Here is a 20719-nt window from a genome sequence, read left to right as displayed (position 1 = left end):
TGATATTAATGTTATGGGTGATACAACACCCAAACATGAAAAGTACGTAGACTTGGGTAAATTATGGATTCACAGGGATTTAGTTTTAGAGGGGAAAAGATCAATTAGCTATCAACTGAACATTTAAAGATCATTACACTTAACTGTCTTGTTCACGTTGAACTGATGTAGCCTCTACTCCTCGCTCTCCAAACAGGCAACAGAATGAGAAGAAGTACTTTTAGAACATACAAAACAAGACCAGACTTTTCACATTATAGAATATGTATGGACTAGCACATGTCTACACATAATATAAAATATATCAGAAAACATATACATGTGTACATAAAAAAATACATTAAATTATATGCATATAAATCTGTATAAGTGTTGTGTACCTTCTGCTCTGCCTCTTGTGCCAGATGGCTATGTAGCTGCTGTATCTGGTTATCAGATTCCTCACACAACTTGTCGTAGGTTTCCTTCAATTCCTGAATCTGTTTTGAGATGTCTTCTTTTTCCCCAGCTGACAACCTGTAGACAGAGAAGGGATTTGCTGGGCATTTCAAGCTTGGCGAACAGAGTCAGTAGAAACTGGACATAAGCCCTTACCTATCACTGTTTTTGGCCAAGAAGATCTGCATGGATTTCACAGAATCCAAAATTTGCTCCTTTTTAGACAAAAGATCTTCATGGAGAGCCTGTGGAAAGAAATGAAACCAAAAGAAATTTTAGGACAGGGTTCTATGACTATTATTCTGGACGTGATACAACCAATTCAAACTTTAAAATTTGGGGATTATGGATCAGTATAAAAAAGTGAGAGACTATGTAATGGAGGATGGATTAAAAGAGGCATACTATACAAAGTACAGAGGACATAATACAATTAAGGGCTTGAGGAGTGTAAAAAGGTGGCATTTTAAACTAATTGGTTTATCATACCTTTTGTTCAGAAATGGACTTCCTTATATCAACCCGATCACCTCGGGGGGGTGATAGCACCTGTGACAGGCCAGACACCCAGCTGGAGAGATCCTTCAGACCCTCAACGTGCTTCTCCTTTTCTTCCTCAAGAAGTTTCTGCAGTTATGAAGAAGAAGAGGTTAAGAATGCAAGTGATCTAGGATATGAAATCATATGGTTTTTAAAAGGCTATGATGTATTAAAAAGTAAAAACAAGAAGAATGGCCCTACCCACCACAAAAAATATATCATAATTTTAGAAAAATAAACTTAAAAATAGTAAAAATACAGCTGCCCAAGGCGTTTCTATCAAAGTGGCAGAAGAGAAGGCGAAAAAAGTGTGTGCTAGGAGTGAACACAAGGAAAAAAGAAGGACTGAAATAGAACTGTCACCTCTTCCTCCTCGAGCCTCCTCAAGGAATCACTGATATACTTGACGTGTTGTGTAGTCAGAGTCACAAGGGCCGTGTAGCGAGTGCGGAGGTCCATGAACTGCGCAAAGTAGAGATGCTATTAGAACTTACTTTGAACAGGAAAACACCACCAGAGCAGGAATGTAATTTAATTACCTCTTGTGTAATGACATCAGAGGATGAAAACATCCGTCTGCGCTTCATTGGTGACTTCTGCTGTGACTCCACAAATGCTTTGTACGTCATCAGCTGCAATTCATAATCCTGCACCCCAAAAAAAATGTTATGTCTTTGCTGGACTCTCGCATGACACGTGAAAATGTCTGGTAAACAGCAAAAGTGACCATACAATCTGTTTATTGCTGATTTCTGCTTCCATTTTGCAATGAGATATCTAGGTTAAAGAGTAGATAAATCTTGCAGGCTCAATTAAAAATAAAAACGCTAGATGTTTATTATCCAAGTTGAAAAATGCAGATATATTTTTAATAAGGAGAAATCAAATTTCAGTCTCTGCACACGCACAGAAACCATCAGATTCTCAAACTCACCTTTACAGTCACAGAGTATTGCTGGGATAGGGACTGACATTCATCCAGGCGGGACTGATTCTTTTCAATTTCAGTCACTAGAGCCTGGAGGCAAAATATAAGCAAATAAAAGAAACAAATGTTAAACCAATTAATGGAATTGCATGTCGGCAATCTCTTGATAATCTGCAGAGGAAATAAAGCAGGATGATGTACTCTTTAAGGAAACTGATTTTGGACACCTTACTAATATTAACAGTAGAATATGAAACTATACGACTGATGATACAGAAGGGGATAACAGAAAAAACTTTATGGAGTAACAACATGAAAGTATCAGAACAAATAATGAGATAAAATGATAGCCCTATATCGTGTTTACCGTCTGCTGGCTCAGCTGCTCCGATAAGACCCTCCTGTCCTCAGACTGTCCGAGCTTCATCATCTCTTGCTGTGATTTGGTGGTCTCAAGCCAGTGGATGAGACTATTGTGGCGGTCTCTGTAATTTCTAAGCACTTCTTGTATTCCAGCCAGTTCCATTTGGCTAAAAAAACAAAAACAAGACAGGATGATCTAGATAACGCAAATGAGGAGGAGAAAAGGTTATTTTATAAAGGGTAAACAGCTACATAAAAATGTATAACTCATGTATTAAAATTGCATTTCTACAAAATACACCAACTTTATTTTCGCTCAGTAAATGAAAATGTACTTTATGGTTTGGCATTTGGCAATAAGCAAGAAGGGATTAAAGAAAGAGTGAAAGACGAGGCGATTATACCGTGTCTCCATCTGAGTGTGCACTCCACTCCATCGCTCCCGGAGCTTGGTTGTTCTTTCTTGGTAGTGCTCCACATCTAGACTGCGCTCCTGGCTCTTCTCTTGCAAACGCTCTTTCACTCCTTTAGACTTTGCAATATCTTCCTCAAGGGCAAGGATTATGCACTCTTTTTCCTCTGCCTCTTTAAGCCATAACTGCATTATATTAAAGAGAATGGTGCAATTAATAAAGCAGTTTCTGCAGCTCATCTGTATTATCTGTATTATATCTGTATCATATTATAGCATACCTGCAGTGTATCTTGCTGGCACTGAATAGCTGCAGGATCTGCGGGAATAGAGTCCTCCTGAGTTAATCTTGCCTCAAATCCTTTAACCAGGGCTTCTGCTCCTTGCAGACTTCTGATAACCACATCTACTGTCTTTAGCCTGACAAATGAAAAGAGACAAAGTCATACATGAACAATAAGCAGAAAAAAAAGATGTTAACCGGAAGTCTTTGGGGCTGCCTAAAATGTATAAAACTTGATGTAAATCAGCCCAACATCACTCTCGGTAATCATGGTTAAATAAAGTAGATTTAATATACAAGGGGGGCACTAAGCAAACCCCACAAAAAAAGAAAAACTAAATGCTGTGGTGTACTGAGAAGACAATCACTTAAGCATCCTATTCCCTGTGCACTACCAGCGTACAAAGCTGTATACCGCTATGTATGTTCTATGGAGCTGTCTAGCTCAACATACTCACTTCTCTAGAAACACAGACGACAGCCCATACACATTCTCCATCTTCCCAACAATTAGATCCAGCTGGGAGCGGACGTTTGGGGTGCTTGAGGCAGAAGGTGACTTGTGCAGGAAATGATCACACCGCTCAGAGACCATAGACAACTCGGATTTTAATCTCTTCAACTCTTCTTGCATCCTCTGTGGTACAACACAGGAATAATTACGGTTATGTATTTGATACTGAAGAGGATTCTAAATATATAAAATTCTAAGATTGCACAGACCTCTTGCTCTGATATAAGGATAGCGTTGTCATGCATAGCATCAGCATCACTATTGTATGGACTCTGTAATTTCTTCACCAGCCGCTGTTCACAATCCTCCAGATGCAACTGGATGTTCTGGAGCTCCGATAAATAGGATTGAGCTACACATTCATCTTTATCTTCTATACAGAAAGGGAAAAACAAACAGCAGAACATAAAGTTATTCAAAAATCACAACTTAAAGTGGGGAATTCTAAACATAAAATAACTTCATACAGTAGTCAATAAAACAGTTCCTGTAAATACAAGAAAAAAAGTGTGAGCTCAGAACACAGAAAATAAACATACTAAGTTAATTCAAGCTTGCCTGGTGATGCAGCTGCACTAACCAATGTTCAATGAAGCCCATTCTAACCACAGCATTTCGGACACCAGATCTCGACCTGATATTTAATGACACTGCTAAAAAACATTTGCCATTACAGGACAGACTGAAAATTAAATTAAATTTAGTCAGAGGGTACTTGGATATTGCCCTTAGGAAAATAGTTATTCCACTGTCCTCTTGCAACACATGTACATGTATATAAAGAGCCTGACACAATCACAATCATCTTCTGCTACCATTGATCAGGAAGCAATCAGCTATAAAGTGGCATAAGGATGTGGTAAACAGGCCCAAATTTACAAATCTGGGTCTGTTAATAGGACTGAAATCCAGTCAATTTATCTATGGAATACAGATGACCTCTACAACAGTTCTCTACTAAACTTTCCCTATCATTTATCATGGGTCCCTATCATTTATCATGGTCCCAGAGACAGTAAGAGACTTAGTGATAAGCTGGGTATATTTTGAGTAACTCAGGATTCAGGACCTCAGAGATTCCTTAGTCAGATGATTAGCAACTGCCATTTAAAGAAACCTGTGAGGTCCTTTAAGGTTACATGACTCCATACAAGAAAAGTTAGATTCAACCCGAAAAGATAATACATTTTAAAAGCACGCAATCTTGATTCACATTTCTCACCAGTCTCTATCAGATCCACAAATTTCCGGCACTGTTCTTTACAATTGTCCACTTCCTGCTCCATGCTTAGCCGATCCGTTTGTGTGAAAATTTGCGAGTCCTTACTGTCTTCCAAGAAGTCATCCAGATGTGACTGGAGGAGTGAAAGTGTCTGAAGACGCTCTGCCAGAGGCAGAACCCTAAGCTAAAGACAGAAGAGCATTAATTGTCGATCTAACAAATCACCAGTGGTGCTCAATCAAGACTCATTGACCACTCACTTTTTCCACTGTCCATCCTTGCACAATATCCACATCTTTCCGAAGGTAGTGCCAGGAAAGCAAACTTTTATTATTGATGTGTAATTGGTGCCACAGAGACATCACTTTTTGATACAGCTGCTCCACCCTGCACAGAACAAGTAGTATCAGAAGCTATCTCTGTAGTGTTGCACAGGTGTAGAAAACAGAGTCACCGAGAATGTGTTACATCCGAAAATAAACTTGATTTACCTGCTAGCCATTTCTACTGCATCCTTGTTGGGAGGTGGGATGAGGAAGCAGACAGAGGGCACCATAGCCTCATTGCCTGAAGTGCTAATCACCTTCCACTTTGTCCTCTGGGAATTATCTTCTAATACACATTCTTCATTCCTTGCAATTGTTATCTAAGAACAGCAACATATTACCAATCAGAAGATGAGCACAATAAAAGCTTTGTCCATTTCCTTGGCAGGAGTGTTTCACAAACCCATACCTCTATTTGACGATAGTCACATATGGCTCTGATAGGCAATGTGCCACTGAGACCATGCTCTGGATTCCTGGGTTTCAGCTGGACAATGTTTTTGGACCTTCCAACTAGACTAGCAACTGAGCTCCTGGACTGAATTAGCTGCTCCTTCTCATCCTAAGTAGAAAAGAAACATCTTAAATATATGAGGGTTACAAAAAGAAAGAAAAATTTTGGTAGGAGAAATTTGAAGTCTCTTACCATGGAGTCCTGCAGAATGTCTTCAAGTCGATTAACACTTGTGTTCCGGTCACAGGAATATTTCCTCTTGATTGAATCCTGCAGATTTCGCAGGTAAGCCTCTGACTCCCGTACATCACTGAAGAACTGTAAGAAGAAAACAAGTGGCCAATCATTGCAGAGATACAACAGATACACCACTAAAAGGAGAAAAGTCTGGCAGTATACAACAACAAAAGTTACCTGAAAATATGCAGTGTTTTCCTTCACATGTTGCTCTACACAAAGGCAAAGCTGCTGGACCCACTGCCACTGGGACATAACAGCAGCACTGTAGGCCTAAAAAAACCACATCAAAGGGTTAAAGGCACTCTGGAGAAACAGTAGATTTTAGACAACTTTTTACATGATAAGAAATTTGCATGCACAAGAATTTACTTTCACCAAATGTTTACACAGACAAAAGGGCTCTATCTTGGACTTTACGGTCATATACACTAGAGCAACCACACAGCACAAGTTAGAAAGTGTGACTCTTTACTTTCAGCAGACAGAGATCATAACACATAACGCAGATTCCATTTCATTGTACCTCCACTGTTTGTTTTGCAGGGTGATTCTCTAGCGATAGCAACTCGGCTGTTTCCTGTAGGGACTGAATCACATCCTGCTTATCATCCAGCTCCTGTGTCAGTTCCTGTGACAGTAAATAGAGAGGTGATGCAGCCGCCATATGACCATATAGCTTAAAGCAGGCTTGTGCAGTAAAACGGCACGCTCAATTATTTCTACTTACTGTAAAGTAATCTTTCTTAGAAGCTATATTTGAATTTGAATCACTCCAATCATATGCCAGCTCTTCCTCTTCTTTCTCGTTTAGCCAAATGATTTGCGCCGTTGCCCTGGACACAAAGTCATGAAGGCTCTGCAGGTGGCGTAGACGAAAACTGGATGTTTCCTGCGCAAGGGAACACCTTTCAGTTATTTTATACAGAGCCAAATGTCACTGCCAGTCTAAGCTGGACTGGATTTGAAAAGCACTGTGAGGTTTCGTACTGATTTTACAAAATTTGCTCACCCTTAATTTGCAGTATTGCATTTCAAGTTTATTCAGGGTCTCTCGGTAACTGCTATGGAAATTTGGTGACATTTTAGCCTGCCAAAAAAAAGAGCAGCATATAATATACAGCAAACACCAAAACAACCCCATGTAAGAATGTCCATTCCAAACACTAATTGCCAGGTAAGCAAAAGAGAGGCATGTCCCCATGAAGAAACTCTTATTACACCTAGTATAGTATTGCATAGTGGTTGAGCTCAATGTAGAAACACTAGACTGTTTGAGTTGAAATCAGAACAAACCAAAATGTATACATACATCTGCTTTTAACCCCTTAATGACAAAGCCCGTACATGTACATTAAGGGGTTAACACACTCACTTCATAACTTCTGGCTTCTCCAAGACTTGAGCTCAGCTCTTCCACACTGCTGTGCACTAGATGTTGATTTTCAAGTTGAGCCTTAACACTTGGAAGGTCGCTGCCCCACTCTGCTCGCTCCAACTTCATCTAAGAAACGCACGCAAATACAGTAACCAGTCTTTAAAAGCACTGATTGCGTAAGCATAAAACTACACGGCCTACGAAAATGTACTGAATTCCAAAAGAACTGCATCTTCTTTACTCACATCTGCAGGACCTATTGTCTTGCCACAATCAAGCTACTTTAATTCCCTTCGTTATCCTGTCTGCATCTTACAACCCAAGTACCAAGAAACCTTACACTGTTCCACCTCCATACCTGCATCTCTTCCACCCAAGCAAGGAGCTCATATACGAATCGCAGGCTGCCTTCATCTTCCGATGAAGACAAAGCAATCAACTCCGTACGGCTCATTGGCTTCCGGAACCAAGATGCAGAAGAAGTGTGTGAAGTTTGAAGGCTTTGTTGGTAAGACGTATTTAAAGAAACAGATGTTTGTAGGTTTGAGGTGGTAAAGTTCCCCTTCCTGTACAGATTAGAACATTCCAGCCTAAGGGTAAGGAGTTCATCCTGAATCCGTAGAACTCTGGTGGAAATAAAAATCAGAAGCTAAAGCGTTTCTTTCACAAATATCCGTAACAGCAGAAAGTAAGTGTCATCCACCATTTACATATGAAACCAAGTTGGTTCTGAGGTACCCCTCTTGCATCAAAGTACTCGAAAGTTTGAGAAACTGCAAGTAAAACCAAGGTTGAGAAGACAAACATGGATAAGCTTCATTTAATTTGAATGGCGAATTAGTTTTTTGATACTAATGTACTCGCAACTGTTTCCTACAACAAACACATTCAATAACGCTGAAGAAATACCTGAAAGCCAGCTCCTCCACCTGGAAGTATTTCTCATCTCGAAGGATTTGAACATCTGACTGCAGCTGACAGAGGAGCAACTCAATTTCTTGCAAGAACTGTACCACTTCTGTCTCTTGTTGAACCCTCTGTCCACATTCAACGTTGGCTGCATCCTAAAATACAGTCTATATGTTATTTACTTCAAAAACACATGAAAACAGCAGCTGGGGATATACCGCATGTCACAAACGTAGCGCAAACAATTTAAATGTTCTAAACAAGAGAAACATGATCAATTGATACAGATCAGATACCCCACTTAGAGACCAGTGTCCACCAACTGCAAACAGATTCCAAATGAAAATAAGAATAATGAACTCCCCAAAGCAACTTACAGATTGTAGTGTATTCCTTGCCAATGTTAATTTTTCTTCGCAGCTCAGACACCCATTTTGAATTCTGTTGGCAATCTGAAGTAGCAACTCCAACCTGTGAAAGCAAAGAATCCGTGACCTCTATGCCCAGATACAACAAACACTCAACGAAAAGCAACGCACAATTACCTCTCTACAGCCGGCCGAAGGACCTTCTCTCTTTCCAGCATAGAAAGGATCAGCTTCCCCCACTGTTCCTCCACATCATTTGGGTGAAATGATGAAGGCAGCTTTATCCGGCCAAATTCAATCCAGGCCTAAATTGAGGAAGAGTTATAATATACATACATAACACGAGAAAACCAGACCAGAATATGAAACCGATAACACCAAGTGAAAAAAAACAGAGGTATGTTAAATAAATGAAACAATGAGAATTATAGTAAAGTAATAAAACACTTTAAAAGCAAACCAATACTGCAAGGGGACGGAGAAAAAAACGAAAAAACAAGAAGGGGTTAAGAGGTACAGAAAGCAAGGAAAGATAAATAACTAAACAAACTGGTTGCAAAAGAAAATGCTCTGCTTTGTTTGCAAGAAAATGTGTTTATTAACCTGTAACATCTGGTATAGGTTTTGGATTTGTCCTTTTTCTTGTTCTTTAGCTGGGATCTCTGTCTCCTTCACATGCACATACTGGTTATAAAGTGCCTAGAAATAATCAGACATCTATGAGCACCTTTCTCATCCTGCATATGATGTAAGATTCCTTCTCTATACATTAGCATGCTTTGCCATACCTTTAGCTCCACTGGGTTCTGCGGAAACGACTTATCAGACATCAGAAGAACATGCTGACGGATCCACTGCATTAGGGAGACAACCCTCTCTTGGTATTCCAGCCAGCGTGAATCCACTTCCTGCAGCAAGAAGTAATTGTCAGGGAGCTCTGTGTGCTTGATGTCCCAACCACTGCTAGAAAGTACCAATACCAAACATACCGTGCAGCTGACACCGTCTGCCCCCTCTGGGACTTTGGGAAAGGCATCATATATTGAAGACACGTATGTGATAACAGACTTTTCATCGGGAGAATCCACATCCACATCTACAGGGTGAGAAACCAATGTAACATTACAAATGCACAAATGCCAACAAAGCTAAGGGAAAACAGAAAATAAAGCACTCACCCTCGGCATCGAGCAACCTGGTGACTCCAAGGACTTCTGCTATCTGAAAAGCCTGTTCTAAGTTTTCCCTGTTACTCTGGACTTCCACCTTCTGCATGTCCACCATATCAGGTCTGAAGAAAAAGACACTGCATGAAGACCTGATCTCAAAATTAGTGTCCATTGAAACTCTCCAAGATCCAGAGAACCGGGATCGCTTACCTGTACCGGTGAATAAGTGCATTGAACATCTTCCCGTCACTCCAGCAGGACGAGAAATTGGTGCATTTTAGCCCAATGTACCCAGCTGTCACCTTCTGCGTCCATAGGAGCAGTTTCTCCTTGGCAGACATATCTCCAGATTCCCCACTGACATAAATATCAGATATCTGCAGGAAGAGATCACAAATCCAATCACTACAAACACTTGGAAAAGCAGTTTCTCCTCATGGTGCATAAATATAGAAAGTGTGATGTTTCACAGCAGCTTCGCATCCTGAACATTTTCACAAAAACTCTTCAACATGCAGATCTGTAGTTTTGTTCGGCAGACATCTGCAAGAGCAGCAGAATCTGAAGAAACTAATTCAGAAACTGGTTATAATGAACTAATTCCTATGTATCCGCACCAGGAATAATGCCTCCTTCTGTGCTCTGCTCCACACCATCTATGTAACATGTGCACAATGGAGAGGGCTCCACTAAAAAGGTGTCAGGACCAGGTCCCACCTGCGCTGGCTGTGAAGAGTTAGCAATGCAGTATCCTGAGGAAGAATGATCAGGCCCCCATGGCTGTGTGGGAGCTACACTCCCTTTTGCTGCGGTGTCTTCTGCCATTTCCACCGGTAACATGAAAGATGAGCAAAGTCCAGAGCTGGTGACTGTGCTGGGGCAGATTTCCGTGACCATAGCTTTCTGCTGTTCCTCACCCCTTACAGGTAACAATATTGCTCTGCTTTTGCCCGCACAGCCGAATTCTACCACGGCACTGACTGACCTTTGCTGGCTGTCTGCTGGGTTTTCTACTATGCGGGCTATGACTGTGGTTCCAGTTAGTGGAGATCCTGGGATAAGTGTTGGGTTCAGCAGATAAGCTCTCTGCACCTCTCCGTGCAATGTTTCTCTAACCTGAATCACTTGGCCATCTTCCTCGGGATGGCTACTGGAGCTCACAAGATCTTCAGCAGACATACATTTACCTTCCATATTATTATTATCTACCTCCACCCTCTTTTCCTTCTGTGAAGCCCCCTGGACCTGCTGCTCTCTACTGTGCACCTTTTTTTTCTTCCAAAAACGTCTTTTTTTCTTCCCAGGATGCAGCTCCTTTTTGGGCTCCTTTGGCATTTTAACACAACTGACAGTATTCCCCATGTCTTTAGAGCCGTGATGTGCTACATTTGACCCAGGCATCCAGCACAGAACAGAATCCACCCCTCACAGCATCAGTCTCTGCTTTCAGCACAGACATGTCCACAGAGAGGGAGGGCCACACATCCCCCTTTCATCCAAGGGTTCGTCGCTTGCCTCAGACAGACATCTTACAGACTCAGACATCTCCCTGCATCTCTCTGCAGTGCACAGATCACAGCCACCTTACACCAAGCCTGGAGCTGATTGGATGCAGCTCCGATGTATTCGTGAGGTAGATAAATCCCACCCAGCATGAGGAGGGAGTCTTAGGAATAGACGGGGTGGGGGAATAAGGACGAGGTTAGTGGAAGGAAAAGGAACGTAGAGTAAAACGGAGTGAGCAGGCAAATTTAGCCTCTATGGGGGGAGCAGTGCAGAGCTTTAACAAGAAATGTTACATTGCAAAGCGTTACTGAATGCTATTTGTACATCAAATGTAAAAAGCAGCAGAATAGAAGAATACAATGAACAACAGCTACCTTCTGTTCTGTTACGAAAAATACAACTGAGCAGATATTTTTATATTTTTTAGACACATATTACATAAGGTTTGGGCATAAACCTCTGCCAGGAGTCTACTCTATATCAGTTTCCTTGCCGAAGCCAGGGAAAATGGGGAAAACACAGAAAGAGTCAACAAAATGTAATGTTAACAATTTCATGGGAAACATACATGGGAAAATCAAAAGAACTTGGATATATCCTCGCATCCTTCTAGATTGTAAGCTCATTAGAGCAGGTACCTCGCCTTTTGGTTTCAAATTGTTATATGTCATGCACCATTACCAGTGTGTGTGTATATGTGTGTGTATATACAAACACACATTTATACACACACACACAGTCACTAAATATCAATCACACTGTCTAGCAGACTAGACCGATCACAGCTGGGTTCAATCCTCGACCCAGCCACTTGGGGAGATGACATAGTAAGTGTATGGTACCCAGGGCTGGATTGCAATAGCATCAGCTGCTTGATGCCAGGTAAAAATTAGCATTAGGTTGTGAATATATGGTATAGTCTCCCAGCTAAAAAACAGTGCAAAAGCTTAGTGTCAGATGATGAAACATTTAGTAAAATTCATATTTTATTATACGTCATCATTTAATCACTCGCCTTTCCTCCAAACTCCTTGAGTCAGCTAAATTAACCCTAACCATAATTTACAGTACAGTTTATTAAATTCATATGCCATTTTCATACCTGGAAGTGAAGGATTATGGTCCATATCAGTCCCAGGGTCAGTTTTGGGTTTCCATCTGTGATGTCATCATTCCTGATGTTTACCAGTTTTACCTAAATCAACAAATATCAGGTTCATTATGGTAATGCTGGCCTTTTGCAGGCAACGTCACATTGCTGTTTATACTAAGGACCCAGTAGACGAGGTCCATTACCTGACGCTGCTTGAGAAAATCCAGCGCTATCTGTACATTTTGCAGACGATGAAAACGCATCCTACCCTTTTCTCTGGGCTGAAAAGCAAAAAGGCAACTGAGATAATGACATGTACAGGATCAAAAGTAGCCAGAAACATGACAAGAAAAAATGAGGGATATAGTACAAAAGCGGTGAGCGAGATGGCCAGGAAGTTAAAGGTAACAACGTTTAACGGAAGGAACACAGAGTGGGGGGAAAGGCAGAAAAAGAGGGAGAACAACAGAGACGAGGAATGTGCATGAGAAGACATGTTGGTGGGTTCCAAAGAGTGGAAACAAGTGAGAATATTTGAATATTTGGGGGTTATTGGAAGGGTGTAGTGCTGTAAAAAAACTTTGTGTGTTAAAAGACACTCCACACCCAGTGTCTCCTTTTGCAGATATACAGCACCAAGTCACTACATTTCAACACATGCAGAGTGTCATCTGGCACACACGTGAGTTTATAAACATGGTTAGTGTGGTCCCCTCATGCTGAACATTAAACAGCACACATCACTCTCCTTCCCCAATGTGCAGGCTGTCAGATAACCCACTGCAACACCCCTAAAAACTCATTTTTTGGGGCCTGAATAGGTTATCTGACAGAGTGACAGCTTTGGTGACATACAGCATCGTCAGGGTTGTCCTGTGATTCCTCCCACATCAGAAGGCGGCGGGATGGCACCCGGTTGAGTCGCTGGCTCCGTGGAGCCTCTGGGTCCTTGTTCTGATGGATATGGCAATGACACTGTGAGGGATATGGGAATGGTCTATTAACCGTGCATGTAAGGGCAGCAAGGAAGAGTTACTTACCAGCCTGACCCCGGACAGAACCTCCAACAAGGAGATGAGATTATGTCCATCCCTGAGATCTTCATAAAGATCATTGATGTGCTTGCGAACCTGTTCAAGTAACAATATGGAGACATGGGTGGGGGTTTAACAGGAGAATACCAAATGATTGTATGAGATTGATGAAACGATTTATTAAGGAGGACTGAAAGTGTAGTAGAACATGCTAGAGAAAATAAGCAAGAGCAAAAAACAAAAGATACATGTACGTGGGGCTAAGAAACGCATACATGATAAAGTGATATATCATTATGTCCCAACGTGCGCTAATCTTGACAAATTGTATATAGTCAATTTTATTGTTCATTTTCAATTCCTCCCAGCGCTACAGAATCTGCTGTAATAAATGTGATGCAATATGATTTCTGATAAACCATTTTATTTGTTGTCTTATATGGCCCCATCACGTACTGCAGCACTGTACAACGGGTAAACGGGAAGTAACAAGAAACTCAAAACTTAAGTTGATTTATTAAAAAAAAAAAAAAAAAAAAAGTATAGAGGACCCTGCTCAAATGAGCAAATTCTAGGAAAGGTGAAGGTACCTTGATAAGGTGTTTGTTGACCCACTTGGTAAACGTTTTCTTCTGGACTCTATCTCTTTCATCTGCAAAGAATGGGGATAGCAGGAAGATTGAGGCATGATTATATACTTGGAGAACAAAAGGGAAAAAATGGCTTTTATTTCTAAGGTGGGAGCAATTGACCTCTCACCCTAGATAAAAGAGTCTCCTGTCCGTCAGAAAAGAGATTACCATAATCCAACAAAATTCCCAGTGCAACCCAGTGTCTGCCAGGATTAACAGACAGCCTGCATAATCCAGAAATACAGATTGATTTTAGAAGGAAGATAGGAAAACTAGACATACTTTCTGATTGAGGGGCAGCTGTATCACACAAAATGCTTTTTAGTCCAGCACCAGAACACTAGATGCACATTAAAGGACTGACTGCACACATTACATTAGAAAACTTCTACCTGCAACATAGAACACGCATACACAACTTCATCCTGCGGATGTTAGCTCAGCAAACGGATTATTGCTAAATATACTAAGATCAGACTTCGGTGGGGGAAGTAACAGAGTGAGAACTTTTGAAACCACAACAGCACTTCTACCAGACAGCCATCTTACATCTCTACCCTTCATGGGAACTTACTGACCCATGCAGCACATCAGACACACCAGGTGGGTACGGGGTGCAAGCTGGTCCACCATTTGTCGCATAGTAGAAAGTCCCTGCACCTGGCTCCGTGTCAGGGTACCGGTCATGACAGGATCTGGTGACAGCAAGTCATTTCTCACGGGCTCCTCCCACATCCTGCAAATAGCTCACGGGAGAGCGCGCACGTGGGGCTTCTTATTAGGGTGCAAGGAAGCCGTACCCAGCCAGATGAAGGGTGCTCCCTCTTGGAGAACTGTTGGTTGCGAGTCAGGAAGCTGTAGCAGCCTGAGGCCATCTAAACTCCACATCATCTTCAGGTATGGACCCGCCCCTCACTAACTGGGACATACCAAGAAAGCCCACTTCGCTCTCCCCTCCCCTCACCTCCACCTTAGTTCTCCCAGCTCAGACTTTGCTTCGAGTAAAGTAGAGAGACAAGAACGAGCGCTGACACTTCTCCATACAGAAATGAGGGGGAGGGAGACTGCAACCTGCAATCCACTGTCCAGTTTGTCACATGCTGAAATTCCAGCATTACAAAAGCCACATATCCATCTGTCAGCACACTGAGCTGATAGCAAGGTACAAAACCCAGGTCCCTCTGACATCAGACAGTGACACTTTCCCATTAAACACTCAAGTGCTACCAGGGCAACCCAAGTCACAGCAACCCAAGCTGAAGGCCCTGTGTGCGGTGAGCACCATTTAAGCCCAAACATCTGGCAATGGCCCAATTTCTGCCTTTTATGTAACTACCCCCAATTTTCATGGACACCTAGATCCTGCTAAACAAGCAGCACTACTAAGTGAGACAGAAGAGGAACAATGTAGTCACTGTTCACAGCATGCAGTATAAATGATACTTGTAAACCTCCATCCTTGTAAGTATGGGCTCACGTCATAGCTGTGAGAAACCCAAACGTCCAGGCAGGGCATCTGACCACATACTATGTCACAAGCTTAACGTATATTAGTGGCTGCAAACAACCAAAGTATTTAAAAAAAAACAGAAAAAAAAACTCTGTAATGTGTGCTTTACGCTCCATGATTTGCACAGGCATAACATACAATCACTCACACACCCTACAAGTTCTGGTATAAAATGACACTTGGTAGCTCACATAGAATTAGTTGGGGGGGGGCAATTTTGGAACTATTGAACTGCGTTTATTGCTTTTTGTGTACTAAAGGGGAAACAACGGCTGAGAGGTGCTAGTCTAGCAGTTGCTACCACTAAATACTCAGACTGTTTCTCCAGCAAGCGTGCACCTCCTCCTGTTGTGTGATTTCTGTAGGACTACTTAGGCCTGGGGTTTCCAAACGCCTCAAACTGAACCATCCACACAACCAATTTCTTACAGCGTTAATGTTAAAAAAGAGGCCTTAGATATGCCTGGGCTGCACTGTACATAAACATTCACGCTAGTAACTACTTCCATCCTGCCCACAGGATTTGCAGGCCATCCCCAGCATGCATATTATAGATGCAGCAGTGTAACTACACAGAGGAGACAGAAGGAGGGCGTCTATAACATATATGCATTATACAAAAAGCTCACCCATTAACAATAAATGGTATTGTTGTTGAGTGCGGAGGCAGGGTAGAGGATGTGTGATGGGAGTGGGAACGCGGGTGCCCAGCTGGTGAAGAGGCATCCAAGCGAACGGCATCAGATGGTCGTATACAATGATGGTTATGCTAGGCTGCCATGGGGCTCAGTGAGAGGCTCTGCCAACCCATGCTGGCCCTTCAGAGGTCTACCATTGCCCAAGAGACTTTAATCCAGAGCTCAATAAACCCTGATCGCCATGGCAACTAGAAATCACTCTCTGGCGTCCATGGTTCATATCATACTTTACGTTCTGGTTACAGCTCAGAGGTATTATGTAGAATGAGGATATATCGGTGCCTGTCCCATAGCTTAGAAAAAGGACCATCTGCCTCAAACAAAGTCCTTGTTGCAGAGAACATACAAAACTCGAAGGCTTTAAAAGCAGGGGTCGACAAATTTAGCTTGGTTCCAAGAGGCAGCCAAAAAACGTAGGAGCCATTTTCCCCCAATCATGTTTTTTTTTTCCCCATCTATTTAAGGTTTTATTAATATTACCCCTGTCCTAATGTGCTAATCCATCATCATATGTTGTCCTCAGTACACATAGATAACTTATAAAAATGTACTATCCTACAGATAAAGATATCTCACAAAATATATGTAATAAAGTATTGAACAATGCATTAAGTATTTGGCAAATATATCAATGATAATCCATTTAATAAAGAATGGATGTTTTAGACTTGAAAAAGGGAGAAGAGCTCCCGAAAGCTTGTCATTCCAAAATTCTGTTAGTCCAATAAAAAAGGTATTATCACAAGATACTTATTCCATCTGTTTTTTTATATTGACACCAATATGGCTACAACCTCTACTCTACTATGACCCGACGATTGCAGGGCAGTACATCTGTACAGTGCACGTGGGGTATGCCTGTGCACGCATGAACGCACGCAAGCATGCACACACACACTGAATCTGGCACTACAATACAGTAAATACACCAACTCTGGCACTATACACTTACACACATACACACTAAGTCTGACACCCACACACACATACTTTGTTTCTTATACTCGCCCCTCTCTTGCCTTGCAGAGACCTGCCATGTTGCTGCCTTTCTTCTACCTTGGGGTAAATTAATGCACTTTATGTGACCTCAATGGGGGCCTTGCAGCCCCCTCTTCCATGGCAACCTAGGGTTTGTCGAGCCCTGTCCTACATTAACATATACAAAAGAAAAAACAATGGCAAATATTTAGAAAGCTGCTGTGTGGCAAAGTGCAGAGTTGTCAGCGCCAATACTTTGCATTTTGGGATTTGAATGCTGTAGAATCCTTTATCACCAGTATCTTTACCAACACTTATGAGAATTAACAAGAGAACTAAGGGGTTTCCACCTTCAAAGCTGATAAAATACAGTCATAAAGCATAGACAATGATAGTCTGGTAACAGGTGTGTTGCAGCACTCTCTGCTGGCGACAGCAAGAAAAGCGGCCAGCACTAATGAAAGGCTTTCTTAGGTCTAACAGAGCGAGTCTGGGAGGTCACTGAGGGGAAAGATGTACCCTCCCCCACCACAGGCTAACCGTGGGGGTATACTCTATGAATGCCAGGTCAGCAAACAATATATAAACATCAAATAGAAGGTCATGTGCACAAGGTGACCCAAGCAAGGAAAGCAACAAGTATATGAGCTTAGAGGGTTACTGAGGGATAATGACAAGGAAAAACAAGTGAAACGGGTAAAGTCAGACTGGAGCATAAGAACGTTAGCAGAAAACTTCATTATGGAGTATACTGGGACCTGTTTGAAGTTTGCACTATGGCACGCAGATTTCGTTATTTTAATAACAACACTTCTCTTTGGCAACAGCGCAAACAATGTTTTCTTATATACAAGGGCAATGACAATTCTGAAACACTAGCTATAATGTTTCTATCTGAAGCATGGCGAGAGGAGCTCCCCGCTTATCATGCAGGGACACCTTGCTCTGCACTGCCTGCCACAGCACGTGACGAGAGACAGCAGAGAGGCCTATCGCACAAAAGAGAGCAGGGGAAGCAAAGGAGACAGGAACACTGTAGAGGAGAACTTGGGAGGAAAAGCAGGAAGCAACACAGATATTAGAATGTGTGTGATATGGGGGGGAGGGAGTAATGGAAAAGGCATAGGTATACTGAACATTGCATATACGTAAAAGGATAAGCAGAAGGAGGAGGGGGGTACAGAATTACTGGTGACATATACCAAGCCATACACTGCACCAATGCACACACAGGTCCTAAAAACATATACAACAGTGGCCTACAATATAAGACAAGTACTAGTCCTATAAAGCAAACTCAACTGTCTGATGATGATGATAGGTTAGTGCCACACAATAGGAATTTGAATTTATAGAAATAAGAACTTACAGGTTTTACTTGTTCACTTATAATGTCAACTTAAGCTTTAAAAGGAACTCCCACCATACTTGTATATTCTTTAGTTATTGTCCTGTGCTTGTAAGGAACATATGTATGAAATAGCTCTCACAAAAAGTCAAACAATAACTTCTGAATTAATTTCTACGTTTCATGCGTGTACTCATCTACCCATGATGCTATATTTGAAGCCTTTTGGAGATTGGGACACAGAACCAGCTGCATCACAGAGTGCAATGTAATCATGTTAGTATATGCTGTAAACGGCATCAAGTAGAACTACACATAGCACGTATTATTACAAAAATAGCAAGATGCACTTGAAATCAAGGAGATACCCTTGCAGGCACACAAGTGACCAAAACATCGCAAAAAGCGTAGCCAGTAGTGTTAGTACACCCTCTAAGAATTAAAGGATTTGTCCAACAAGTACAACAGTAATGCATTTACAATATAACAAGAACAGGCAAAGTGAAGAACACACATACCTCGGAGATTATTTAAATCTTGCAGGAACTTCTTGTAGTTGGGAACAGTCATTGTCATTTTATGCAGTGAAGTATTAGTGGTCACCTAGTGAGTTGCTTGTACCTCTGTAACCTAGAGGTGAATGATCCCGGTAGCCAGCAGCCCTTCCTCCCCCACTGCTGTATAAATACCGGTCCTTTTTACACACAGAAACTGTGCAAGGCACCTGGATATATAAAGCTATCAAGAATTGATTTACACCAAAATGTGACACCTATAATTCAAATTGACAGGTTTTGTCTGCTCATGATATACACAAGGAAGTCACTTCACTCTTACGTGCTGAACTTTATACTAACCCAGCCAGTCAAACCCTCCAGCCGTAGTATCAGTGTCCTCTGAACAAACGGATCATAAACATCGCTGCCTACTTGAAATGACACAAAGCAAACATCTATACTAGAGAAACTAGGATGCTGTATCCCGGTCAGCTGGGGGGAAACTAAAAGCATGCACCTCCGCGCATCAGCATCCTATCTTTCCGATGGCGCAGTATTGTGAGCATTCCCCTGTGTTAGGAGTTTGAGGTTGGAAGAAGACTGTGCACATTAAGGGGCTGCATATGCTATGATGGGGCTGGGAGGGGGCTATAGGATTGGATTTCCTCACCTGCTCCCAGACAGCTGGCAGACTCAGGATGGAGTAAGACATTAACATGGCCATCAGACAGTTGGATTACAGCAAAGTCTCATATTCACACTGTGGTACCACAGTCTCACTGCCAAATAAAAGTCATCAGCCATTGTTTCCTCTCTACAGTGAAGTCTCATATTCAGCCCTTTATTGATATAACTTTGTTTGTTTGCCAGAATATAATTAACCAAAATTATCAATGGCAAGTAAGAATATGTAATCGTCAGAACTAATCCTGCCAACAAATTCAATAATGGTTTTATCCATGAAATCCATTGATCAACCACAGAATATAAAATCAAGCGTCTCTAGCTGCTAGCTTATAAGTGGGTATGGCTGAGTAGGACTTGAACAACCAACACACACACACGCTAACCCTTAGAAACAAAGTTTAAAAAAATAACCAAACAAAACACATAAAACCATTAGGTTTTTTTTAAAAAAATAAAAATCTCAGAAAAAGGTCTACATTTAAAATGAGTTCTCAAATCATGCATTAATTGTAAAATGTCTTAATTAAATGAAAGTTAGTAGCCATCCGACACAAAAAGTTTAGACGAATACAGAGTTAAAACCCCTTCATCTCATTTGTTTATACAGCTCTGCCAGTGCAACATGTTAAGAAGGGGTAACATCTTAGTGTCATGGATCCTAAATCATTACGGCTAGTGAATTACTTTGTTTCTTATACTGGTTTCTTTGTATCTATTCCTTGTCAAAGCATTTCCAACAGCCAAAGATACTTATTTTTAGTGGGAGCGGTTAGAGATGTGCTCAATGGAAGGTCTTTACTAATATTTGGTTGTTACTTTGACACCTATTAATGATTGAGAAGACTGTTTTTATTTACACAGTTTCACTGGGCGACTACAAACCGCCTCCTGGCATCAAGGCTTTTGCAGGGCTGCCATCATTCGGTGTAGCATAAGATGTTAGTGTGTGTCTGTTACTGTCTGTTAGTGTGTAAATGTACGTTAGTGTATGGCAAGGCTCGACAAACCCCGGGTACCAGGTTGGATAATGTATGAAAATTTTAAAACATGATTGGAGAAGAAACAAAAAGCTGACTCCTGATTTTTATGGTTGGCTCCAAATTTGTCAACCCCTGCAACAGTTAAAAAGAACCTGGCATAGTAATCCCTATGCTGGAGACTGCCGCATTCCCAATTGGGGCACAGTAGGATGCCA

General features: G+C 41.5%; 1 protein-coding gene across 1 annotated transcript in view; it reads right to left on the bottom strand.

Annotated features, from left to right (window-relative positions):
* MACF1 (microtubule actin crosslinking factor 1) overlaps window positions 1-20719 on the bottom strand; it is a 103642-nt gene that overhangs the window by 72157 nt on the left and 10766 nt on the right. The window contains exons 2-35 of the mRNA XM_053454613.1: window positions 13765-13826; window positions 13181-13270; window positions 12344-12421; window positions 12150-12242; window positions 9752-9918; window positions 9551-9663; window positions 9362-9468; window positions 9161-9280; window positions 8976-9071; window positions 8550-8677; window positions 8382-8475; window positions 8005-8159; window positions 7454-7721; window positions 7093-7221; window positions 6730-6807; window positions 6448-6609; window positions 6244-6348; window positions 5895-5990; window positions 5673-5798; window positions 5436-5588; window positions 5192-5346; window positions 4961-5087; window positions 4701-4884; window positions 3688-3851; window positions 3423-3601; window positions 2963-3101; window positions 2674-2867; window positions 2274-2436; window positions 1913-1996; window positions 1518-1625; window positions 1342-1440; window positions 928-1065; window positions 595-683; window positions 381-516 (exon numbers count right to left, since the gene is read on the bottom strand). Of these exons, the coding sequence (XP_053310588.1) occupies window positions 381-516; window positions 595-683; window positions 928-1065; window positions 1342-1440; window positions 1518-1625; window positions 1913-1996; window positions 2274-2436; window positions 2674-2867; window positions 2963-3101; window positions 3423-3601; window positions 3688-3851; window positions 4701-4884; window positions 4961-5087; window positions 5192-5346; window positions 5436-5588; window positions 5673-5798; window positions 5895-5990; window positions 6244-6348; window positions 6448-6609; window positions 6730-6807; window positions 7093-7221; window positions 7454-7721; window positions 8005-8159; window positions 8382-8475; window positions 8550-8677; window positions 8976-9071; window positions 9161-9280; window positions 9362-9468; window positions 9551-9663; window positions 9752-9918; window positions 12150-12242; window positions 12344-12421; window positions 13181-13270; window positions 13765-13826 (4379 nt within the window). The remainder of the gene's footprint in view (window positions 1-380; window positions 517-594; window positions 684-927; window positions 1066-1341; window positions 1441-1517; window positions 1626-1912; window positions 1997-2273; window positions 2437-2673; window positions 2868-2962; window positions 3102-3422; window positions 3602-3687; window positions 3852-4700; window positions 4885-4960; window positions 5088-5191; window positions 5347-5435; window positions 5589-5672; window positions 5799-5894; window positions 5991-6243; window positions 6349-6447; window positions 6610-6729; window positions 6808-7092; window positions 7222-7453; window positions 7722-8004; window positions 8160-8381; window positions 8476-8549; window positions 8678-8975; window positions 9072-9160; window positions 9281-9361; window positions 9469-9550; window positions 9664-9751; window positions 9919-12149; window positions 12243-12343; window positions 12422-13180; window positions 13271-13764; window positions 13827-20719) is intronic.

Source organism: Spea bombifrons, chromosome 2, assembly GCF_027358695.1.
Source record: "Spea bombifrons isolate aSpeBom1 chromosome 2, aSpeBom1.2.pri, whole genome shotgun sequence".
Taxonomy (NCBI): Eukaryota; Metazoa; Chordata; class Amphibia; order Anura; family Pelobatidae; genus Spea; species Spea bombifrons.
Note: the sequence above shows the minus strand (reverse complement) of the source record. Positions and strands in the feature narration are given on the sequence as shown.